Raw genomic sequence first — 22,999 nt, forward strand, 5'->3', positions numbered from 1 at the left:
ATTTTTTCAAAAAGTATGTCAAAATAACTAAGTTATTTGAAATATTTACAATCAAATGTTTGATGCCTGTATATTTCATGAGGTATATTTCTGAAGGTGTGTCCTTTTAATCCTTGGATTTAAATAAAAGCCAATATCTGAATCAATTTACAATATAATACATGATACATTTATCTTTAAAAGATATGCATATAGGCTTTACATTTTGACATTAACTGTGACACAAATATACAAACATAGAGATGCACGTAATGAACTACAGTAGAAAACCAGACACTGATATGTATTTTTCTCCTCTAATTACAAACTGCCACATTAGAAAGACCACAGCACTGACAACATTTAGAGAAAAACACAGTGACATTTGCTACAGTGTTCCATGATCCTTCAAACGAGATGGTTCCATTGTTTATAGTGCTGCAAAAAAATGCATTTGAGATGTAAGTCCAAATGGCCCACAGAGAAATACTCAACTACCTGAGTGAACATTTAAGAATCTATTAACCCTGTATGTTGCATTTTAAATCAGTCACCGTAATGAAAATGTACATGCTTACCTTTCAAAGAGGTCTTGACAGCAAGTTTGTAAATTTACATCTGTGGCATTGAAAGTAGTTGCCTTAAACAGCTTCACACATTCAAGTGGAGAAACAAAGAGGATCCCTAAGAAATAAAGCAAAAAAGCTACTCAGTTACAGCGCAGCAGGAAACTGCACTGCCAGTTCAATTCAAAAGCCCCTACCTGCAATGCAAGCATTGATGAGAGATACACAAGTCCCAGTGAGCATAGCTCTCATCACCAAAGACGAGACATCACCTCTTCTGGATGGGCATATAGAGGCTTTGAGAAAAAGAAAAAATCATTATTGAGAGAGTATCCTATGGCGGGACAAAAATATGACAATGGAACGATAAAATACTCACATAGGCCTCCAATCATAATGCCCAGTGAGCTGAAGTTGGCAAACCCACAAAGAGAATAAGTGGCGATTACTTCTGATCGGACCTGAAACAAGAAAAAAACACGATCATGTGATGTTATTTTGTGTTAAAATCATTACCCTTTTAAAGCTTTAGTGTATAACTTTTCGATATTAATGAACGTCTGTTACATTCAAGCCATTGCCAAATTAGTTGCTACAAAGCTAATTAAGACTATCAGCTCCACACAACTCTCTCTGTATTTCTCAGTATGGCTATGTTCAGAAGATTGTGGCATCAGGTGACTTTCGCGCGCAGAAACTCGAGTGAAGAAAATGATCTCTTCTGAAGAGTCCATCATGTTTTTTTTAATCCTCCGTGTCCTCCTTGGCTACTAGCAACTGCGTGGAGGATGGGTCGGGGCTGTGTGCGATCACGGAAGGCTTGTATCATGTGGACACGCTGACAGTGTTGTTGACATTACTTGGAATTCCTCATGGGGGAGACAGAAACTACACACTATAGCTTTAATTCTTTTGTGCAGTGCTTATGAATTTATAATTGTGGCAGACCCACACTCACTCCAATTAAGAACATTTACTCACAGATATCCATTGTCTTTCGCCTCCAATAATTTCATCAAGTCCATTGAGTCTGTTGATCTTCAGTCCAGACAGTTTCTCATAAGCTACAAACTCATTGACGAAGAGCTTTGTGCCAATTAGTTCAGCCACAGTGAAACTCTCATCATATGGTACTCCCATCATAAAGGCCACAGGCATGAATACGTAGGAGCAAATCATCTATGAGCACAGAGAGGCATGAGGTTATTTGGATATTGTTAGACTCACTCACAAAATCTGTGAAATGTGCGCATATATAAATACACGCAAGTCCAAATAATGAATAAGAAAATACATAATCAAAACAAATCAGATTTATTAAAATGTTTATTTATTATACATCTACTCATTTTTGTTTTTGAATGGGATTGTAATTTTATAGGCTCTTTTTATCTTTTGACCACCTGCACATTTTTGGATAGCCCCTTTTGATATTACAATTGTGCAAACATTTTGTTTTTCAAAGTCCAAAAACAAATCGCACATCATCAAAATGTCACACTTAAGTTATCAGTCTTCTGCTGAAACGTACCTGAAATGTGACTGTAGGATATCCCACCATACTGCCAAGCCAACTCAAAGCTGCATTTATGAACCCAAGGATGGCAAGAAAGGCTATCAAATTTGCTGCAATGTTAGCAACAAGACCTATTGAAGTAGATGCTCCACTGCTAGCAGCCTCCAGGATGTTTTTTTCATCCCTAGGGAGTTTTAACAACAACAAAATGAAGTAATTTAATTAAAAAAGTAGAAAAATCATGATGGCAGAAGAGATCAAATTAAAGGACAGACATACACACCCACAAGCCACTTTAATATTCTTCTCTGACTTGAAGGGACTCTCCTCTGTCTCTGGGTAAGAAAGTTTGGAGATGGCCAAGGCACAAGGAGCAGCCATTACAGAGGCTGAAATCAAGGCAGATGCATCAATCTGCAAAATACAAGGACATGTCATTTAATTCATGGTGCTGTGGTGGACTTACTGCAATAATCAGCAACATATACAGTATTTCATATTCTGCATAATTGTTGTTAAAATACTAAAACTGCTAATCAACTAAACAAAACCATTGTCAAATATTAAAAAGTCCAAGTTTTTATTGCTGTTTTAGTTGAGCACCACTGTCTGTATTAATCCTCATTAGCTAAATATAATGCATTTGCAGATTTTTACAGAAATAGAATAACATTAGATCAGATATACTATCAAAACGCAATACTGATCATGTTAGTCAAATCTATCACATCTTTTCCTTTTTTAATGTAGTTGATGCTGATTTGCTCAACAGACCAGAGTAGTCATTTGGCTTCCATCTCATTGTGCCCTGGATCTGACGGCTAACAGTTTTCTGAAGATGCTTTTTGACTGCATGTCAGCAGAAATATACTGCAGAATATTAACCTTACAGGCAGGTGTTATTCAGTGACCCAAATTGGTAAGGCCTCTTCTGAGGAAAAGCATTCTAGATGCCAATAAAACAACTTTATTAGCTCCACTTGAAGAAACATGGGTTGGGCTTTTGGGCACAGATCTAAATTACCTAACAGGTTGAGACTATTTTGTATTCATTGGGGAGTTCTGTTCAGAATGAACAAATATTTATTGTGGTAAACCCCAAAGTTCAGTCCTGGGCTCCATTCTATTCTGATCTAAGCCCTGTTAAAAAAAAAAAGGAAAGTCCAAGGCACTCTTCTTCAAGATTATTTAAAAAGCCTTTATTTTACTGGCTATTTCATAATAGAAAGTTTAAAAGACATAGGGAGAAGCAACCATGTAAACTGTTTTTAAGAAATTAGATGGCTCAAAATGTTGAGATTTTTGGCAAAGGAAACAACCTTGTTTTATTCTCTGGTTAAGAATCTGAGAGTATACTTTGATAGTAATAAAGTGGTTTTAACCACTTGAAGATTTGCCACAGTTACATAAGTTTTCTCACAGGACAATTGTGAAAAACTAATTTGTGCATTTGTTTCCCACTTGACAACTGGTTCAAAGTACTGGAGCAGGGATCTTCACCATCGTAAAACTGAGTGCACCTATCACCCCCCCAGACTAAAATCTCTTCACTGGCTGCTTGTCACCAAATTGATTTTGGGTGCTTCTCATTGTTTTCAAATCAGTTTACCACCTCACTCCAGATTAAATCTCTGGCCTCCTCACAGTTTATGTCTGACACTCGCTTAACTGTTCCTCCCTCCAGGTCTGAAGCCTATGGCGATGCTGCATTTAGTTTATGAGGCCCCACACTATAGACTTAAGAATGTGCACCTCACTTTTAACATTTAAAAGAAAACCTGCTTTTACCTTCACACTTTTACTTTGTTTCACACCCACAGATTGTTATTCATATACTATTCATTTTTAAATAACTCTTTTATTTATTGTATCTTTTTGATATCATCTTTTTGTATGAAATGTGCTATATAGATATATATTTTTTTTATTATGTATTATGTGGTGGCATGAAAACAACTTAATCTCACCCCGAATGAGATGAAAGCCCCCATGACACTGCCTGCAATTGTGGCAAATCCGCCAGTCATAACAGCATGGATCTCAGATTTGGTCATATCCTTCAAATAAGGGCGGATCAGCAGTGGAGCTTCAGTCTGATGCACAAAGTGGAGCAAAAGAAAACAAGCAGAGTAACGGTTTCAGTTTTAGAGGTTGATTGCCATCGCCTTGGGACATCGGTCAGAATGCATGATTAAGCCACAGAGAATTTCAGTCCATTCAATGAAGATTTATTCAACAAAAGGTGGTGAGGCAAATGATAATGGATAACAACAGAACAGGACAGAACAGAACAGAACAGGACAGAACAGAACAGAACAGAACAGACACACATGGGTTGGAGAATCTGGGAAGAAGCAGAAATTAGAATTTAAAGTCTATATTCTCACACGTTTATCATAAAGTAACTAGATAAGTAAAGCTATCATTCAAATATCAGTAACTGTAGATTTTTTTCTACTGCAGTTATTAATGACAGAGAGATTGTAGCTCATGAAATTTCAAAGCAAAACATAGTTAGACTAGTGTCAAAGATATTGTAACAAAGACATCAAGTCTTGCTCAGAGTACCTGCCCAACAAATATATTGCCTGCCACACTCAAGGTCTCTGTGGGAGAGGTTCCCATCGTTATCTGCATAACCCATGAGATCTGCGTGGACAAAAACACATGGCTCTTGGTCATAGTATGACACTGCAGGCATAAGCAATATACACACAGGCTTACAGGAACCTATGATGCAGTGAGGTACAACTTTAACCTTTCCTTACCTTCAGAATGAGCCACTGCATTATCCCCAAAAAGTAAAGGACTGACATCACGCTGCTAAAGAACACAACAATGGGCAAAGCCTGGGGAGGTAATCACAAAACTCAAGTTTGACATGGTCAATTCCAATAGCTTAGAATCTTGGTTAAGTGCTTTTATTTAAGAAAGAATACAACGTCATCCACTTACTTGAAAGGCAAAAATGTTGTTGATCAGATCCCCAAAAACAAAACCTGACCCTGCTGTGGTATAGTTAAGGAATATCTGTAATCAAAAGACAAAGAAGAAACATGGGTTATATCATTTTAAATGATTATTTGTGTCTTGAATTCATTCCTTTATGACTATTAAGTCGCAATTACACATTCATTCTTATTTTACAATAGTAAGTCATGGAACTAAAGCGGCAACTAAGAAGAGACAGTAGGCTGAACTGCACAATTAACAGACCACATGCCTGTGCGCACGTTCTGCTCCCTCAACCCTTGACTCAAGAATAAGAGTGAACAGCATAATAAAGTAGCTCTAAAGATAAGCATGTATGACCCACTCAGTTAAACAATATTGCACCTTGGTATAAAAATCAACACTTTATGCCATACGAGCAAAGTCTGGTGTGCAGACCAAGAGCTTTAGGATCACTTATGATATGACTGTTAGATTGCACATTTCATAGTAATACAATTCCTAGATACATTGAATATAAATGTACATTTTGGATGTTATTAATATAATGTAAATGGATGGTATTTTCAATCCATATTCCTAATAAAATAAGTGAGTTTATAATGTACAATTACCTGGCAATGTTATGTTTGCTGATGATTTGGGAGTTGTATGCCGAATATCTGTGATGTTAATGGGGGAGGAGAACTGTATCTTGTGTAATAATCATCAGTGTATATCCTTTTATTCAATATACTGAGGTCACACACATGCCTAAGTATTTGTTCATATAAAATTGCAGCTGACACTTGCTTGTTCCTCCTACTTAACTAGGAATATGTTTCCATTATTTTTGGTAAAATGCCCCTTTTCATTTGAACATAGTTTAATATTTATGTTAAAACATCCAAGTGTAATACCTCCACTTGAGCTCCAAGCCATTTGAATGCTATGAGTCCAGGCTCCGTTCTTATAACAAAAAGGCCAATACAGAACTGCAACCCGAGACCCCAAAACACAGGCCTCCAAGATACCTAAGAAAGATTTTTAAAGTTAGTTAGTGTATCAGGGTGTCTCCATAGAGCCTTGTTATTGCAAGGAAGCTGCTAAACCTGAGGATGACAGGGGCACAAGGCCAAATGATATCCAAAGTCTTAGCAACGGATCACAGATAACTTGGCGATAACGTCCATTTCGAAACAGTTGCCACCCTAGTCATCATTCATCTTTGAGTAGAGTCAGTGGTTGACTCAATGCAGAACTCACCGCTGTCCTGTGTGCTGACAAGAGGAACACAAGCATGACGAACATGCACACACCTCCGAACGAGACAAGCTGCTGAGGATACTGGCGTGTGTCCAAGGCCAGCCACAGAACAAGCAGGACCACAGCTGCTAAGATGAAAACCCTGAAAACACAATAAAACACACCTTCACTCGTAAACAGATTCCATAATGTGTAGCTCAATTATCATCAACTGAAAACAAGACATCCACTCACCATTTTAACCATTTCAAGTTAGATTTAAAGCATCTAACTGCGGGTCTAAAACACTGACTGATGCTTTGTCCTTTGTACTCCTTCAAAAGTTCATATGATTTAGCAACAACAGCCAAACTGGTTAGGACTACAAGAGCGATGGCCCTCTGGAAATCCAATACACAGGCTGCAATGAAATATGCCACATAACCTACAGGACAGAACAGAGTGTTTGATCAAAAAACATTCACGTGATTATTCCTGTCTTGTTATTGTCTTCAAAAGAAATATCATTCCACATAAACAAACTGCGACTGATTGTAACACAAATGAAAATACTTTTAATATTACCTCCTCCAAGTAAGCCCAGTACAACATATTTGAAGGTTTTTGAGTGAGCCTTGATGTAATCCTCTATGGCATTAATCGGCTTGGAAAGTTGGCTGAAATACAGAGCAAATTATATGTAATGTCCACTTGTGTAAGGAAAAAACTCTTTTACATTCAGTTTAAATTATAGATTCAATATTGAGTCAAAGTTCACAGTAGCACAGTAAACAGCTGCACATTTTTTCCATAATTATATGTGCATCGTACTGTACATTTACAAAGTATAAGCATAATCCAAACTGCACAGGTTTAATGCTGTGCACCTGCTGTGATAATTGCACCCCAAATAAAACAACTATTACTTTACAAAGTGCAACTCACACACCTTAAGTATGATCCCAAACCCTTTTTAGTCTTTTTTGTCTGCCTTTTGACGCTGCTAGTATCAGTAATGTTGTCCTCCTAGGAACATAAAAGGATTTTATTTCAAACAAAAACATGTTGTGCCATTTTCTTTAAAACATTAAATGTGATACATACCTCTATTTCAAAACCCTGGTTGTCCACACCATTTCCATTGGTGTGGGTTAAATTTTTGAGCTGGACACCGTTGGTTTCCGCTGAAAAACACAATCATTGTTCACTTATATGCAGCAGCCTTTGGGAGAGCATGCTTTAACTTAACAACAAGGAATGCCAAGCAAGTAACAAGCTGTGTTTATGAGATAAGAAAGAACATTAAAAAATAAATCCACAGAGTCCTTGTGGATTAACTTGTGAATAATGGTACGCAAAAATACCAGAAAAACAGAGCTAATGGCTTACTCATTGTGCGTCCTCCTAATCCCGGCTGTCAAATGCTGTGCTGTAAAAAACACACTGCGAGAAAACCTAGTCTGCCCTCTATGAAACAATTAATCATTAATAACAGACGCGTTATGTATCTGTCCCAGGAAGTACACAGAGTGTGATAATACAACAGAAATTATGTAATAAGTCATAAAGCAACATTTGATTAGACGTAATGTTAAGCAAGTTTGCCAAATTACTGGAGCAACAGATGATAAGATGTGAATTCTTGTTAACTGGGTCATTGGGTCTGACTTTGAGCTTTTAAAGCCAATATGTGATAATAAAGGTGGATACATAGCAGATTAATCATGAATGATCTTATCTGTAGGAGGAAGTGTTTAAACATTGCTTTAAAGCTGCAGTGGGTAGAATACAAAAAACACCAGAATTTGAAGTAGAGGGAGACCTCTTCCTGCAGCTCTCCTTCTCCCCTCTCTGTCGCACGGGCAATACATGGGCAGAACAGCCAATAGGAACGCTCTCTCTCTTTGAAATGACCTGTAATTGACCAAAGTCTCCCGTCATGTCTAGATTATCTAAAGCCTGAATGCAGAGCCAAGAGGAGGTGTTGAAGAGTTTTCTCTTAGAACACTTGAATTACAATATCCTGAAAGAAAAAATTATGAAATTTTTTGCCCCACCGACGCCAAAAAATAAGGTACCTACCACAGCTTTAAGTTAGTCATAAAAAAGTCATTGTTCCACTATTTTATAAAAAAAAAAACACATTTCTTGTGAATCAACAATACGATGAATAAGACTTAACTCAAATAATTTTTTTTCTTCTAATTTTACTGAATTAAAGTAACATTTTACTTTGTGTGCACAAAAAAAACATGAAACATCATATACTATAAATTGTAAATGCTGTTAGGTTTGTAGCAGGTGACCCTTCACATTGAATAAACCCATTGTATATGGTTAGAAGAGAATAAAGAAGTTATCATGTCAGAGCAAAGATTACTCAAGTAAAATAACCCAAAGATAAGTATGTGAGCTTTGACTATACTATATAACTATGTGATGTTATTAAAGGTGGAGTCTGCAATTCTGGAGAAAGATTGTTGATATTTGAACTCAACACCCTCCCGTCAGTGCTCCTTCAGAATGTCCCAGATTTACCGTCCGCCCCTCTCGCTCCCACTGCCTTTCTCTTTATACATCCATGGCTTTTCCCCTGTCCTATGCACAAGCACGAACGGAATAGTAATGTGCGGCATGGTCCAAGCCACTTTGTTTGTTTCCCATTGGCAGACTGTGTTGACATTGGCTGTGTGAACACTGGATTTTCTTTTATTGCACACATACATAACGGACAGATAGTGGACCGTGAAGAGATATTCCCTGAATTAAACAAAAAGTGTATTGGATTAGAATCGCTGACTCCACCTTTAAATGCTCCTATGTACATGTGCTACAACAGACACATAGAACCTTTTGTGTAATGTCGAATTACCTTGTATTTTTATGACAGAATATATCTTTAAATGCTTGTTTTGGAGCACATTGAGGATTCGCTGCAGAATCAGTTAGCCTCAAAATAGTTAATAATAGTTAATCATAGTTGTTATCTGGACCATTAAATATATTGCAGTGCAATTTGGACTTTACTTTCAGGGTTATGATACATGATTGGATATAATGGCAGCTATTTGTTCCTCTCGCTGCTGTTCAAATTTGATCTCATCACACACACAAAAATCTCTGATTCCTCATAAAATGCTGTTTATCCATGGTTCATAACACTTAATGGAGGCTCAGTCTGTGTGGATATGAAATTTTTTTATTTTTGTTTAAAAGTTTTCAGAATGCTGTAAGCATAAAATGCATTAGCAGAGGTTAATGACTTAATAACAGATTTTGTAGCACAACATTAAACGCCTTGGTTCAATAACCCAAGGTTTTTTTTTTTTTATGGACAACATCAACTCTTTTGCCAACAGTTTTAATTTGACATTTTAGATGTGACAGTCAAAGCTGTGATTGAGAAAACACTTGTTGAAGTTTGATTGCAATACATAGCAAACTAAAAGACACAAATGTTTCATATAAATAATAGCACCTTTAAATTGATAAAATATGCTGATGACATGGCCTTAGTTGGCCTCTTACAAAAAACTGATCCCCTTGGTGAAGCCTCCTATCTAGCACACATAAAGGCCCTTGAAGCATGGTGCAATGATAGCGAGCTAGAGATCAAAGTGGCAAAGACAAACGAGTTACTCTTTTGCAAAAAACAAGACGTAACACCAGAGCCAGTTTTATTAAATGGCCTTGCAGTTGAAACTGTGGGAACTTTTAAGTACCTAGGTACGGTTCTTGACAACCATCTGAGTTTTTCAGATAACACAGACTATATTTTTAAGAAATGCTCACAACGACTCAGTCTCCTTAGAAGACTGAGCTGTCTGGGCGTTAGTGCTCAGATTACTGAGCTAGTATACACCATACACATTGAAAGTGTTTTAACCTTTCATCGCTCTGCTTGGTTTGGCCATTTAAGCTGCAAACTCAAGAACAAGCTTAACAGGATAGTGTCAATGGCCAGCAAAATAGTGGGAGAACCCCCAAAACACCTGACCCAAATATACACTGACAGAATGAGGAAGAAAGCTAGGAAAATCACTGCAGATAGTACACACCCTCTTTCCAGACAGTTTGAGCTCCTGAAGTCTGGGAGGCGCTTCAGAGTGCCTCTGGCAAAAAGTGTTTTTAAAAAATCCTTTATTCCAAATGCTATCAGTATCCTCAACCAAACCAAGTGACAACATCAAATTGAGCTGCTATTTTAATGAATTTAAGCATATTTATGTTATGTATGTTTTATCCTGATATATATATATATATATTTTTTTTTTTTCATATTATTTTTTATACTCTGTCATGTCTGAGATGTTGTCTGTATGTTTATCTGTCTTGTATGTCTGGTGAGCCAAAGAAAAATTTCCACCCTGGTGGACAATAAAGATGTATTCTATTCTATTCTATAGCCTACAACACAAAAAAAACTCAGCTTTTGTTCGTTTCAGCTCTCATATAATACCGAAACATAATTGCTTCTGTTTACAGTTAAGTTTATTTCTTTTTTTATCTGATACCAAAGTGCAGGAATTGGTGTCACCACTGTACAGATCACTAGCAGGAAGGAATAGTATTGAATATTAGTGTCCCTCACCTCTGTCTTACAGGATATCAAAAACTAGCTTCTTCACTACACTAATGCTCTTTCCCAACTTAGAGGTCATGGATCTTCCAGAGAATCTAAAAACCTCCTCCCCAAATGAGACTAAAGCTTGCCAGGAAATTCCCGTCTGTGTGTAAATATTAAACAGTAAAACAATTGGCTAGCTTATCTTTCTGTGTAATGCCATATGCTTTACAGTATATCCAGGCTGCTAACAAGAACAAACAGTGGAATTTATGCCTGGTTTCCTTTATTTACACCTCCTGATTATAAATTGACAAGGATTGACAAAACACTATTAAAGCACTGACTGGCACAAAGGACTGGTTGATACTGAGCATAACAAAGGATACATGGGTTGTTTTGCTGTTAAGTAAACAACTGATATTAGTGACTGTGATTTTGATAAATAGCTTTTACTTTAAATTAAGCAGAACACAACACAGCATGTAGAGCATGCATCAGACAAATTTCACTGTAACAAAATCTTAATTTAAAGCCATTTTGATCATGCACACTATTTAACACTATATTACTGTATTTCATTGTAAACATTATATACATACATTATACATTATAAACATTGTAATTTCCCCTTGTGGGATTAATAAAGTATACATTATTATTATTATTATTATTATTATTATTCACTGAATGTGCAGTGAATGTTCCCCATCTGTCTCTATGTGTTACACTATTATCTATACTGTGAACTTTTGCACATCCTCTGTTAATAAATTTTTGCACATCCTGCAAAAAAACTACAGCTTTCCAATTCTAAAACAGTTATATTTTACACAATTGGTAATAGTTATGTTAAATAGTATTTTAATAATATCTTTTTCATATTTGTATGGTTATTTTTCTATTCTATATTTATGTTCTTGACTACTGCAGTATTTTTGCTTCATGTCTTATTTCCTGTTAATATGTTTATTGTATACACCAAACACCAAGGCAAATTCCTTGTATGTCAAAATCTACTTGGAAATAAACCCATTTCTGATTCTGATTCATTGGACTTTCACCAGGCAGGGAGAGTCTAACGAAAGATGCTTGAGATGGAAATTGTTTGATCCAGTGTTTTGGGGGCTTGGCCTATACTAGGGACTAAATTCAGGATATTGCAGCCACTTCTACACTTTTCAAGACTAAATTGCTGGAGTACCCCTTTAATTACCCACAGATCAAGTTTGACATTTTAGACACTGAGCTTTAAGAAATTATAGACTAATATGAGCAATCAATATATGTTTTCTATCACTGAAAGCAAGTTTACAAGCAAAGGAAAAGATGGTTGCACGGTGGCAATGCATGGTGAATGTTTAGTTAGGGGCTCATAAGCATAATACATTTTACTCCCAGGGTGCCCTCGGGTTGTTGACATATTGTCCATCGTCCATGGCATCGCTCCAGCCATGCCAGTTACGCATGTTTCATAATTGATTATGGCGTAACATGACGCATTACCTACCTGCATGAATACTTACCACATGTCAACGTTCAGAGCAGCTGAGCCACTGGATACAATAAATAGCATTTCGCCTTGTTTTGAGGTGCATGCTAACGTTTCAAGCGGCCCATGGCACCGCCTCTTGTTTGTCTGTAAGACAGCGCCGAGGGTTTAATCACACAGGAAAAAGAAAACGAAGTTAACGTTTGTAGCTTGTAGCCTAGCTATGAAAACCTGCTACAGCAAAACATAGTGCCTATAGTTAACTGTATATATAGCTAATTTAGTAGAGCTGTTAACCATAACCGGATCAAATGGTAAGCGCGCTCGTGCATCGATAAGTGACGAGTTTATAAACTTGGCTAGCTAAATGATTTACGCAATGGCATGTTGCTAAGCTAGATTGCTAACTTTCTGTCTTGGCTCGCCTATGACTATCTTGTTAGCTGTCTTCTATGTTAGCTAGGCTAACAGCAAAACAACTTTGACGTGGTTCGGCTTATGAAGGAGTTGATATTTGGTAACGCTCAGTAGCCTGCAAATGTTTATTTACTCATATATGTATATGTTAATGCATGCTTTGGTACAAAATAGTAGCTGCATAGACGAAGACCAGCAGATCTTGTTAACGTTTGCTTGCTTGCTTGCTAAAGCTAATGTTAGCATAGAGGACGTCACCCAGCTGTTATTATTCAGATTGTAGGCAGTTATTTTTTGTGCTGACAACAGTTTCTTAATCCCTGCCTGCAGTGCCCACTGTGCAAATTGATATTATATATTGATATTAAAGCTAACTCGGTCTGTTTTTCTGTAGATTTGTGAGACTGTGCAGCCATGGGTGACATGAAAACCCCAGATTTTGATGATCTTCTGGCAGCCTTTGACATCCCAGATGCCACAGGGTTGGATGCCAAAGAGCCCATCCAGGGGAGTCATGAGGAGACAGAGAGTCAGCTGAAACACACAGGGATATGTCTGGAGGACAGCTTATTAAGTAACCAAGCTGTCACAACAGCAGATATTCCTGCTGTAAGTGTTATTGTGAAAAACACAAGTCGCCAGGAGTCATTGGAAGGTTTTGAACAAGCATTACAAAATGGATTCAATGGACAAGAGCCATCCATTGACCCTGTTGAGATAAGCAACGCTGACTTTTCCAAATCATTTGTATCTGCTTTAAATGGGGGGAGTTCAAGAGAGCTCCTTGGAAAGGCACCTATTCAACACAAACCTGATGGAACACCAATATTTTCCCAGTCACTTTCTCATTTTAGTCCCATCTCCAGTCCTGAGTCTGAAGACACTCAGTGTAGTACAGATGAAATGTATCCAAAACAAGAGACACCCTGTTTCCCAGAAGCTTCAGATTTGGTTGAACCTTCAATCCCAGAAAATTCCCAAAAACTGGACTTCAACATGTTTGATGACTGTCCAAAGGACTCTGATATTCCCCAAAACACTTGGAGGAGCAGAGAAGAAAGTAGTAGAAGCGAGAAGTCCTCTGACATCTGTGTCAGTAGTGAAACAGATAAAACACCTAGATTACACAGTGCACTTCCCCCACCAAGCGGTAACCAGAACTTTGAGACCAACTGCAATTTAGGAACCACAATGGATGTTCCCACTTCTTATCCACATGTCAAATCTGATGCATCTAAATTATCCTGTTGTCTTGAGGCTTTGGTGGCTCTGAATGCTAGAAACGATCCCAGTGAGCAGATTAATCCCAGAGAGTCACCAGCGGTTCGAAATGACTGCATGAAAGCAAGCCCCAACGTGCCTATATCCCCACGAAGCCCCAGAAGTCCACTTGAAGCTGTGAAACGTTTAATGAAACCCTCTAATAGTCCTGGAAGCGTTTGCAGTGATAGTAGTAGCAAAGCATCCCCAGCAGTGGCAACTGGGTCACCCCCTGCCATACCCAGGGTCAGAATTAAAACCATTAAAACCACATCTGGGCAGATCAAGCGAACAGTCACCAGTGTGCTGCCTGATTCAGAAACAGAAGTTCATTCAGCATATGAATCCTCTCCATCGCAGAGTATGATTAGTGAAGATTCTTATTGTAATATGTCTCCTCATCAGTCTCAAAATGTGTCTGTTGATAGCATTGTTGAAGTTCAAACTAAAGGCACCCCAGCTAGTACATGTTCACCGAAGGTTTTACGCAACAAATCAGAGGTTAACTCCAGGAAGTCAGGAACAGTAACGCAGTTCGCAACAGTGTTCCATAATACTAGTAGTCCTGTCAAACGATCTGCTGCACATCAGATGCAGAAACCGAAGAAAGGATCAGCCACAACAGGCCATACAACTAGCACTAACTTCCTTCCCAAAGCAATGCACTTAGCTAGTCTGAACCTGGTCCCTCACAGTGTTGCCGCTTCAGTAGCTGCGCGGTCCACCTCTCATCAACAAAGCCAACATACGGTCTCATCTACGCTGTACAGCACCGTCCCACTGGTGCATCAGGTCAAAACAGCCAACCCTTATCCCCGTACGTCCGTTCCCAACACAGCAGCAGGAACCCTAAACAGACTGTTGAACAATGCCAACCCTGTGCCTACATATGTGCCCAACCTGAACCCCCCCCCAGAGAGCAATATCAACCTACCACCACGCGGATACTGCTGCCTCGAGTGTGGGGACTCCTTTGGGGTGGAGAGGAGTCTTGCGTATCATTACAGCCGGAGAAGTGTTCACATTGAAGTGGGATGCACGCACTGTGCAAAGACGATGGTGTTCTTCAACAAGTGTGCCTTGTTGGCACATGCACGGGAGCACAAGAACAATGGCATGGTGATGCAGTGCACGCAGCTCCATATGAAACCAATAGCAGAGGAACAAATGTTTGTACCCCTGAGTGCTGTGAACATGGACTCTTACACTTCACCCTTACCTAAAAGCCAACCCGTCCTGCCCCTATATCCAGACAATGCCAATCGCCACCGACTCCGTTGCCTGGAGTGTAACAAGCAGTTATCTGACTACAAAGCACTTGCAGGCCATTACCAAAGGCCGTCTGATGACGATGTCGAAGGACTCGTGAGTAAATGTTTTATTGAATTTTTTAAGGATATTTTGCTATTGTAAACAAATCCAAAAACCCTGTCTGTGACACTCACCCTGAGCCCATTCGTTTCTACTCAAGGCATGACATATCCTTTAAAGGCCCTACAACCAGTATTTATGTATTTTCCATCTTTCACATTTGTCTATTTTGACTTTTCTCTCGTTTTACTTTGTAAAACAGATGTGTAAGGTGTGCTCAATGTTGTTACCCAACAAATGCAGCTTCAGAGCTCACCAACGCATTCACGCACACAAGTCCCCTTACTGCTGTCCTGAGTGTGGTGCCCTGAGTCGTTCTGCAGACATACAAAAGCATGTCAAGGAAAACTGTCTGCACTACGCTCGCAAGGCTTGGTACAAGTAAGTAGGCAAGCCTAGAATGCAGGCCTTATAACATACAGTACAGTGTAACAGAAAAGTGGCATCATGTGTCCTTTTCTTCCAGATGTCTTCACTGCGATATGGTTTTCAAGACCCTTCAAGGACAAAAGACTCACATTGAGGAGAAACACTGTCAAGTCTTTTACAAGTGCTCCATCTGTCCAGTTGCCTTCAAGACTTCTGACAGCTGTGGAGTGCATTTAAAAAACAAACACAGTGCAAGCAAAATATCCCCTCTGTAAGTCAACACGTCATGATCTGACAGTTGAAAGTTGTACATTTCTTTTCACAGTTAATTTTAAGTTTTCTCTTTTTTTGCAGGTTAATATTTAAGTGTTCGTGTGAGACAGTTTTCAAGAAAAAGCAGTTACTGTTTCAGCATTTCCATCAGAATGCCAACAAGCGTGTTACGTGTGTCTTCAAGTGTCCAGAATGCAACTCTGTCTTTTCACAAAAGAAGCTGTTAATGCAGCACTTCAAGGTTAGGCCTGCTTTTTATATAGACATTTTGTATGTTGGTTTTAAGTCCCTGCAAGTGATTGATTTTGCATGTATTTGTGGGTTGAATTTTATTGTGAGTTTATACATTATCCATGTTCTTGGTTACCTGTTTGAAACTTGTATAATGAAAAAGCAAATGACAACTGGCTACTGATTTCCATTATTCTCATGAAAATTGTATGTTGAAACTGTGCAAAAAGTTACATTTAACCTGAGCCTTTGGAAACATTGTTAAACTTGCACAGCAAAGATCAGCTGCTGTTGTGCAATGTTAGATTTTGTCAGATTATGCAATCTACAAAACCGTGCACATGATGCAGAGAAAACAACATAAATCCTGAATCAACACAGTCCAGCAACACTGTTAAGTGTTTGATGTTTCACTATACTGGCAAAAGAGAAGTAAAATATTGTTTAGTAAATGATGAGTCCGTATTAAAGGTGCAGTAGGTAAGACTTATAAAACTAACTTTCTGTCATATTTGCTGAAACTGACCCTATGTTCCAGTAGAACTACATGAAGCAGGTAATTAAAAAAATAAATCCGGCTCCTCTGGCACCACCTACAGTCTGTAGTGCAATTTGCAAAAATCCACCACTCCCTGTTCAGATGCACCAATCAGGGCCAGGGGGGGTCTAACTGCGTGTCAATCACTGCTCATGCACACCTATTCATTCTCCCTTGTGGGGGAGGGGCTTAGGAGACCGTTTTGGGCTTTAACAGGAAGGGGGGAGGGACTGAGAAGTTGTTGATGTTCAAATTTTTGGGCTAAGTCCTGGATCTTCACAATCCTACCTACAGCACCTTTTAAATAACGTATGACCTTTAGCGCATTATCATTAACATAAAGAGAGAGGAAAAGGTCTTTTGTTATAATTTGTTACCTTATGTGATTTTTACCATGTATTTTCTGTTTTGCAGGGTGTTCATGTAGGAAACGTGACAGCAGAGACTGAGGAGAAAAGTAAACAAACCGACAATCCTGACTGGAACCAGGATGCTCATTCTGTCCAACAACAGATGAGTCACAGCCCTGTTAAACACACAGATAGTCCCAGAAAAAAGGCTGAGCAGGACAAAAGACCTCGTGTGAAGCCCACCGGCTGGACGTGTGGGGAGTGTCTCCAGTGGTTCCCTGAACGAGACTCCTATGTTTCTCACGTGAAGACCAACCACGGAAGGGTGAGAGATCACAAATTTCCCATGCTGGAATGTGTATGTGTTCAACCAAAACATGAATGACTGCTTCGCTTGCTTGTAATAGAATACTATAGCAATGCGAAATGTGGTGGCTTTTCTCTGCTGCAACTTAACGTAGCTCAAACTACAAGATCACACTTTGTCCAGATTTGTCCAAATTCTAGTCCTGAGAACTGAAACTACAGTATTTAGTTGTATTAATATTGGTTGAATTCATATAGTGCTTTCAGTTAAAATACAAAACAGATATTGATGTTGTTCATTGTGTCCTGATATGTCAAGTTGCTAAATGTCTTATCCAAGCTCCCAGATTCACTTTTATCTGCTGTTTGTATTCAACTAATGAAGGTGTTTGTGCTCTGTTAGCATGCTTAAAGGGAAATCCAGACCAACAGCGTTATTTGAAGTGTTTCTGGAACATAGTAGACATTTGCCAGTTGTCCATCTCACAGAACAGATACCTTTCTACGTCTTCAAATGGATCTAACCTCATTAATTCACCATGTTTTTTTTATTTTTATATATATATATACCTGCTTCTGGAGATTTTTACAAATTTATCAGTCCACACAGACTCATAGAGGGACATGTGTGACATGCGCCAGTACAGTACCCTCTCCCCTTTTTCACGCTCCCAGTGAAGGTTTTATTTCTTTGAGGCATCTAGTAAAGCGTAGTCCATATAGACAGCTATTCAAATCACACCGGCTGTGTAGCGAAAGCAGTACATGGGCAGACCAGCAGCATCAGTCCTGTGTCTGTGTCTACACAAGACTCGTTTAAGCACAGTATTGAGTGTAGGTCACCTGCGTTTGGCAGCTGCGCTCAAAGCCCAACACCACATGAATCAACGTAGTTACAAGCGTAAAACAAAAGAAAATGGACTTAAAAATACACTTTATAATGTATGCATTAAAGCATGAGTGAAACTTGAGCTGTTACGCAACCTGTGTAGATACCTGTATTGATTCAAATAGAAGTCTATCAGTTATATCAAACACAGGTAAGACAGACAACTGCACATGGGCTGAAACACCTCCTGTTTGGACACGCCTTATATGCTGTGAACCTCTGAACTATTATGTACAACAATTGATCCACACCTCCAGTTTCACAATGCGCTTTCAGATTAATTAATCTTAATTAATTTTCTACCTGCGTACTTGTCATGTTGTCTACCTGAAATTCATGTAACATTAACCGGATCAACAGTTTGGGTGTTTTTTCTTATCAGTCGGCCTTATCTAAGACACTTTGGCCAAACGCTGTCCTTTAAGCCCATCACATGCTGCCCTGCTGAAATGAGGAAATAGTTCTGAGGACAGGGAGTCTTGTACCTGAGGTCAGAGTGCGTGTTGGCTTCTGATTGTAGTGTGAATCTTATCAAAAGGGTTTTGCCCAAGTGTTTCCCTGTTGGTAATTCTCAGCTACGTGACATCACATTTAACTGCTTAAATTTGGTATTCAAGATTTGTATTTGTTTTCTTAGCGGCCTGGTAATACAGATTAAATTATTCTTTGTAGCAGATTGTGGCACATTTGAAATGTTATTTAATGTGAATCCTGGGAAATCTACAAAGATTAATAGTTAGGGTTATAATTGCCTCAAATCAAAGTAATAATCTCTTTAGTGGTTACTTGTGTGTGAATTATGAACGCATTAGACGTTCATAATTACCATTTGAAGAAACCTTTTTGTCAAGCTCGTACCGTCACACTGTTCTTGTTTGTTTTTTCCTACCTTTTTAATTTTGACCTCTTTGTTTCCAACAGTCAGTGAAGAAGTATCCATGTCGACATTGTGAACAGTCTTTCAACTCTACAAACAGTCTGAGAAGACATCTTCGCAATGACCACGACGGAAAAAATAAAATTTACACTTGCTGGTAAGATTTTTATGTTTGAAAATAAACAAATCATTGCTGTGACAGTCCTTAAAGGTGCAGTAGGTAAGACTTCTAAAACTAACTTTCTGTCATATTTGCTGAAACTGACCCTATGTTCCAGTAGAACTACATGAAGCAGGTAATAAAAAAATCTGGCTCCTCTGGCACCACCTACAGCCTGTAGTGCAATTTGCAAAAATCCACAGCTCAGATGCACCAATCATGGCCAGGGGGGGGGTGTCTAACTGCGTGTCAATCACTGCTCATGCACACGCATTCATTCTCCCTTGTGTGGGGAGGGGCTTAGGAGACGGTTTTGGGCTGTATTTTATTTATTTTTTTTAAGATTATTTTTTGGGGCTTTTCCCTTTTTATTATAGTGACAGTAGATAGACCGCCCGGTTTTGGGCTTTAGCAAAAAAAAGGAGGGAAGGACTGAGAAGTTGTCGATGTTCAAATTTTTTGGCTAAGTCCTGGATCTTCACAATCCTACCTACAGCACCTTTTAATGTTTTACCAAATTAACCAGGAAATACTTTACACTTTAGGTATTGCACAGATACAAAGACAATATTCACGACGAGTGTGATGTTGAAGAACCACATCAGTCTAATGCATGGAATCAAAAATCCTGATCTTGGCCAAATGCCGAAAACGGCGATCCAGGAATCAAAAAAGGCTTTGGGCAAGGTAGGTTATTATTAGTTCTTTAACACAAACAACAACATCGTAGCTGCTGGCACAAATACAAATGTTAGGAATCTTACATCATTTTAAAGTGTGTGGCTTTCTGTGATTTGCAGGGGCATGTATCAGAAAGACCTGCGGTGGACACACAGGAGGAGGGCCAGAATTGCACTTTTAGTCTCGAGTCTCCTCCTGCGAAACGTCTGAAAACTCAGTTCCGCTGTTCAAAATGTGGTTTTGTCACAGAGGACAGTGCACAGTTCCAGCAGCATATACCACAGCATAAAACTGATGAAAACACTCCCCAGTGCCTTCACTGTGGCTTGTGTTTCACATCTGTGCTGTCTCTCAACAGACATCTTTTCATTGTACACAAAGTCAAAGATCCCGAGGATGGGACTGACGTGAGGGAGAACGAGCAGGTTAATCACCCAGTTAGGTCGGCAGATACTGATGAGGTCAATGACTTGTTACCAGAGCTAAATGAACCTGAGCCCCCACAGGCTGGAGAGCCAGCAAGTCGGCACTGTGGCAAGACCTCAGACTGTAATTTAAAACTGAGCACTCACTCTCAGACACAAGTCTCTCTCCGGTAGTGACACCTCTTTAAAGCTGCTTTAATATCTTCAGTTTTCATGTGAAAGTAACATGGGATGCTTGATGTTCTGCCTGGAAGTGTCTGGGCCTTTCTTTTTTTTTTCTTTCTCTCAAGTTATTCAGAGGCCGTGCAGTATATTCAAGCAGATCCTTAACATTTAATAAATAACAGTATTTTCAGTATTTAAATGAAAGGACACATAAATATTCATTTTTCAGTTCTTTTTATTTATCTTTGCATGCTAATATATTCATCTTGCCTTTTTAGATATACTGTAACTGCACACATATTACAGCTGAAGCTTTTTCTTTCTCTTTCCCCCCAAAATCTTCCATCTGCCCTGACAGGAGACTCAGGAATGTCTTTTAGTGTTTAGGTCTGGTGTTCATTGATGTAACAGTGAAGAGGTGGATTTTTGTCTTTAAAGTCAACGTTTTTTTTAATTGCTTGAATTTTGTCTGAAGTATTTAATGCTACACACTATTACCTGAATATGTTTCAGGTTGCCGTTTTCATGACATTACTGTGTTGCAATTTATTTGCAGTACAATGCTCGAGTTTTAGTTGCCATTTATTACAAAACATACTATATAGTTTGGTATTCATTTAAAGACATATTTCTGCATTCTTGGTGAACAGTTTTTCATAAAACTATCCTGTGAGATTAAATACAGGTGAGTTGTCTTGCTAAGCAAAGTCTACCAAAGTTAGGCTACACATAAGAACGAGACTTTCTTTTTACTATTTAAGCATTCTGAAATGCTTTTGTCTCTATGTTTATTGTACGTGTTTGATTTGTGGGTGCATGTTGTCCCAGATCTGGCCTTTTTTTTTTAATGATTGTTCTTTCTTTTTTTTTTAATGAGTGTTAAGGGGAAACGTGGAGAGGTATTGAATGTGCGGTGCAGCAGTATTGAAAATACCTCAAATTGCCAGAAGTGTATTTTTCAGGCAAGTGAACAGTCGATGTAATGTCAAATCAGGGTACATTGTTTTGGATAATCCAGAGCAGGTGTGAAAGTGAAGTTTGGTGGCATATCGGAGATAGTGTTTTATGAACCAGGACCTGCTAACGTGAGGATAATAATACTAGTAGTTTGTTGGAATTTGTTAAATCCATGATGACTTCAAAGGAAAGAAGTCTTAGATCATAGGGTACTTCTTGTTCGCATGTCCTGATTTGTAAAGCAGCACCTCTTGTTTTGTATTGAATACATGACAGTTCCTACCTCCATGGTGGATGGTAGTGATTGTTAAGTGACAAAGGACTTTAAGGAGTGGAAGGTAATCTCAGTGCAATGTAAAAATGAGTTTATAAAATGTGTCTTATCCCACATTATTACATTTTATAAATTATTTTGGGAATAATATTAAAGCTATATGGTCATATTGACTTAACTGGCAAGTGAACTTTTCTATTTAAGTGCTATGTGAGTTCTTTATTTCTCTGTAATCTTAAATCCCTAATTTACGACACTTTTCAGCTGTTAAACTGCAGAAGCTGAAAAGAATGACTTGTTCACGACTTGTTCTTTTGTAATGCTTGTTGCAAGATATTTGTACTTTTGATACTGTGTACAGCGAGGACTTGTATAGGAAAGTAACATGTACATACAGTGGCTAGTGAACCCTGGATTCACAGCATTACTTAAGCCATTACATCTGTTCAGCATGCAGTGGCCCATGTGCCTTGCTGTAATGTTTACGTCAAAGTAAAAAAAACTAAATAAATAGGTGCATTTATTATACATCTGCGTTGTCTTTTGTCTTGTGTTAAAGACTTGCGTCTGTATAAACGTACTGGATGCATGGAAGAAAGTGTTTAATGATTCTTGGATGGGATAATTGGTGGTTTTGCACTGAGGTCACTTTACAATCGTCATACCAAGTCAGAATGACGCAAGGCACTCTGATGTTCATCATTTATCCAATGGGAAACCAATCACAGATGGTTGACTTCATCCCATTAGAATATTTAGCCCACCCTATCTGAGTATAACTGCCTGGCCCCAAAGTAACAGAAGAGCAGAGATATTTTAATTAACCAGCACCAAATTGCATTAAAAGTTTGAGGAATGAAAGGCACTTTGACAAAGATCTGCAGAGCAGGATTCCTGTTTTCTTTCATTCTTATGTCATACATTGCCATGACATCTTCAATGACTCTTGATTTAACTGAGCTGAGAAATAAAATTTCAAAGATCAAGGTGAATCCAAGGGGGAATCTGTGGGCAACAGGTAAGAGAAATAACACTATTCTGGCAAATTTTGTTTTTGTGCCTATTTTCTGATATATATTTGATAGTTTATATTGACGTATTTTGTGTTAATTAAGGGCATTTCATGGGCAAGAAAAGTGTTGTGGATAGTTCCTTTATGAAGT

The 22,999-nt window shown here is 38.5% G+C and overlaps 2 protein-coding genes across 2 annotated transcripts; one reads left to right on the top strand and one right to left on the bottom strand.

Moving 5' to 3' along the window:
- Positions 1-139: 139 nt before the first annotated feature.
- On the bottom strand, positions 140-7,434 carry slc28a1 (solute carrier family 28 member 1; the record flags this gene model as incomplete). The annotated part of the gene is made up of 17 exons (XM_078256223.1): positions 140-417; positions 558-663; positions 743-841; positions 925-1,006; positions 1,527-1,724; positions 2,077-2,245; positions 2,345-2,475; positions 4,029-4,154; positions 4,630-4,710; positions 4,830-4,910; positions 5,017-5,091; positions 5,913-6,026; positions 6,259-6,400; positions 6,493-6,682; positions 6,823-6,914; positions 7,187-7,263; positions 7,342-7,434. Coding segments are annotated over 17 exons (1,977 nt in total), but the record flags the coding sequence as incomplete, so codon positions are not given.
- A 4,979-nt stretch (positions 7,435-12,413) lies between these two features.
- znf592 (zinc finger protein 592) lies at positions 12,414-22,364 on the top strand. Its single transcript, XM_078256950.1, has 9 exons — positions 12,414-12,607; positions 13,105-15,335; positions 15,544-15,722; positions 15,808-15,981; positions 16,065-16,224; positions 17,167-17,427; positions 19,219-19,331; positions 19,880-20,021; positions 20,135-22,364. Exons 2-9 carry the CDS (start codon positions 13,125-13,127, stop codon positions 20,612-20,614), a joined length of 3,720 nt encoding a protein of 1,239 aa, XP_078113076.1. The 5' UTR covers positions 12,414-12,607; positions 13,105-13,124; the 3' UTR covers positions 20,615-22,364.
- The last annotated feature ends 635 nt before the right edge of the window (positions 22,365-22,999 follow it).

The sequence above is a fragment of the Sander vitreus genome, chromosome 8 (assembly GCF_031162955.1).
Source record: "Sander vitreus isolate 19-12246 chromosome 8, sanVit1, whole genome shotgun sequence".
Taxonomy (NCBI): domain Eukaryota; kingdom Metazoa; phylum Chordata; class Actinopteri; order Perciformes; family Percidae; genus Sander; species Sander vitreus.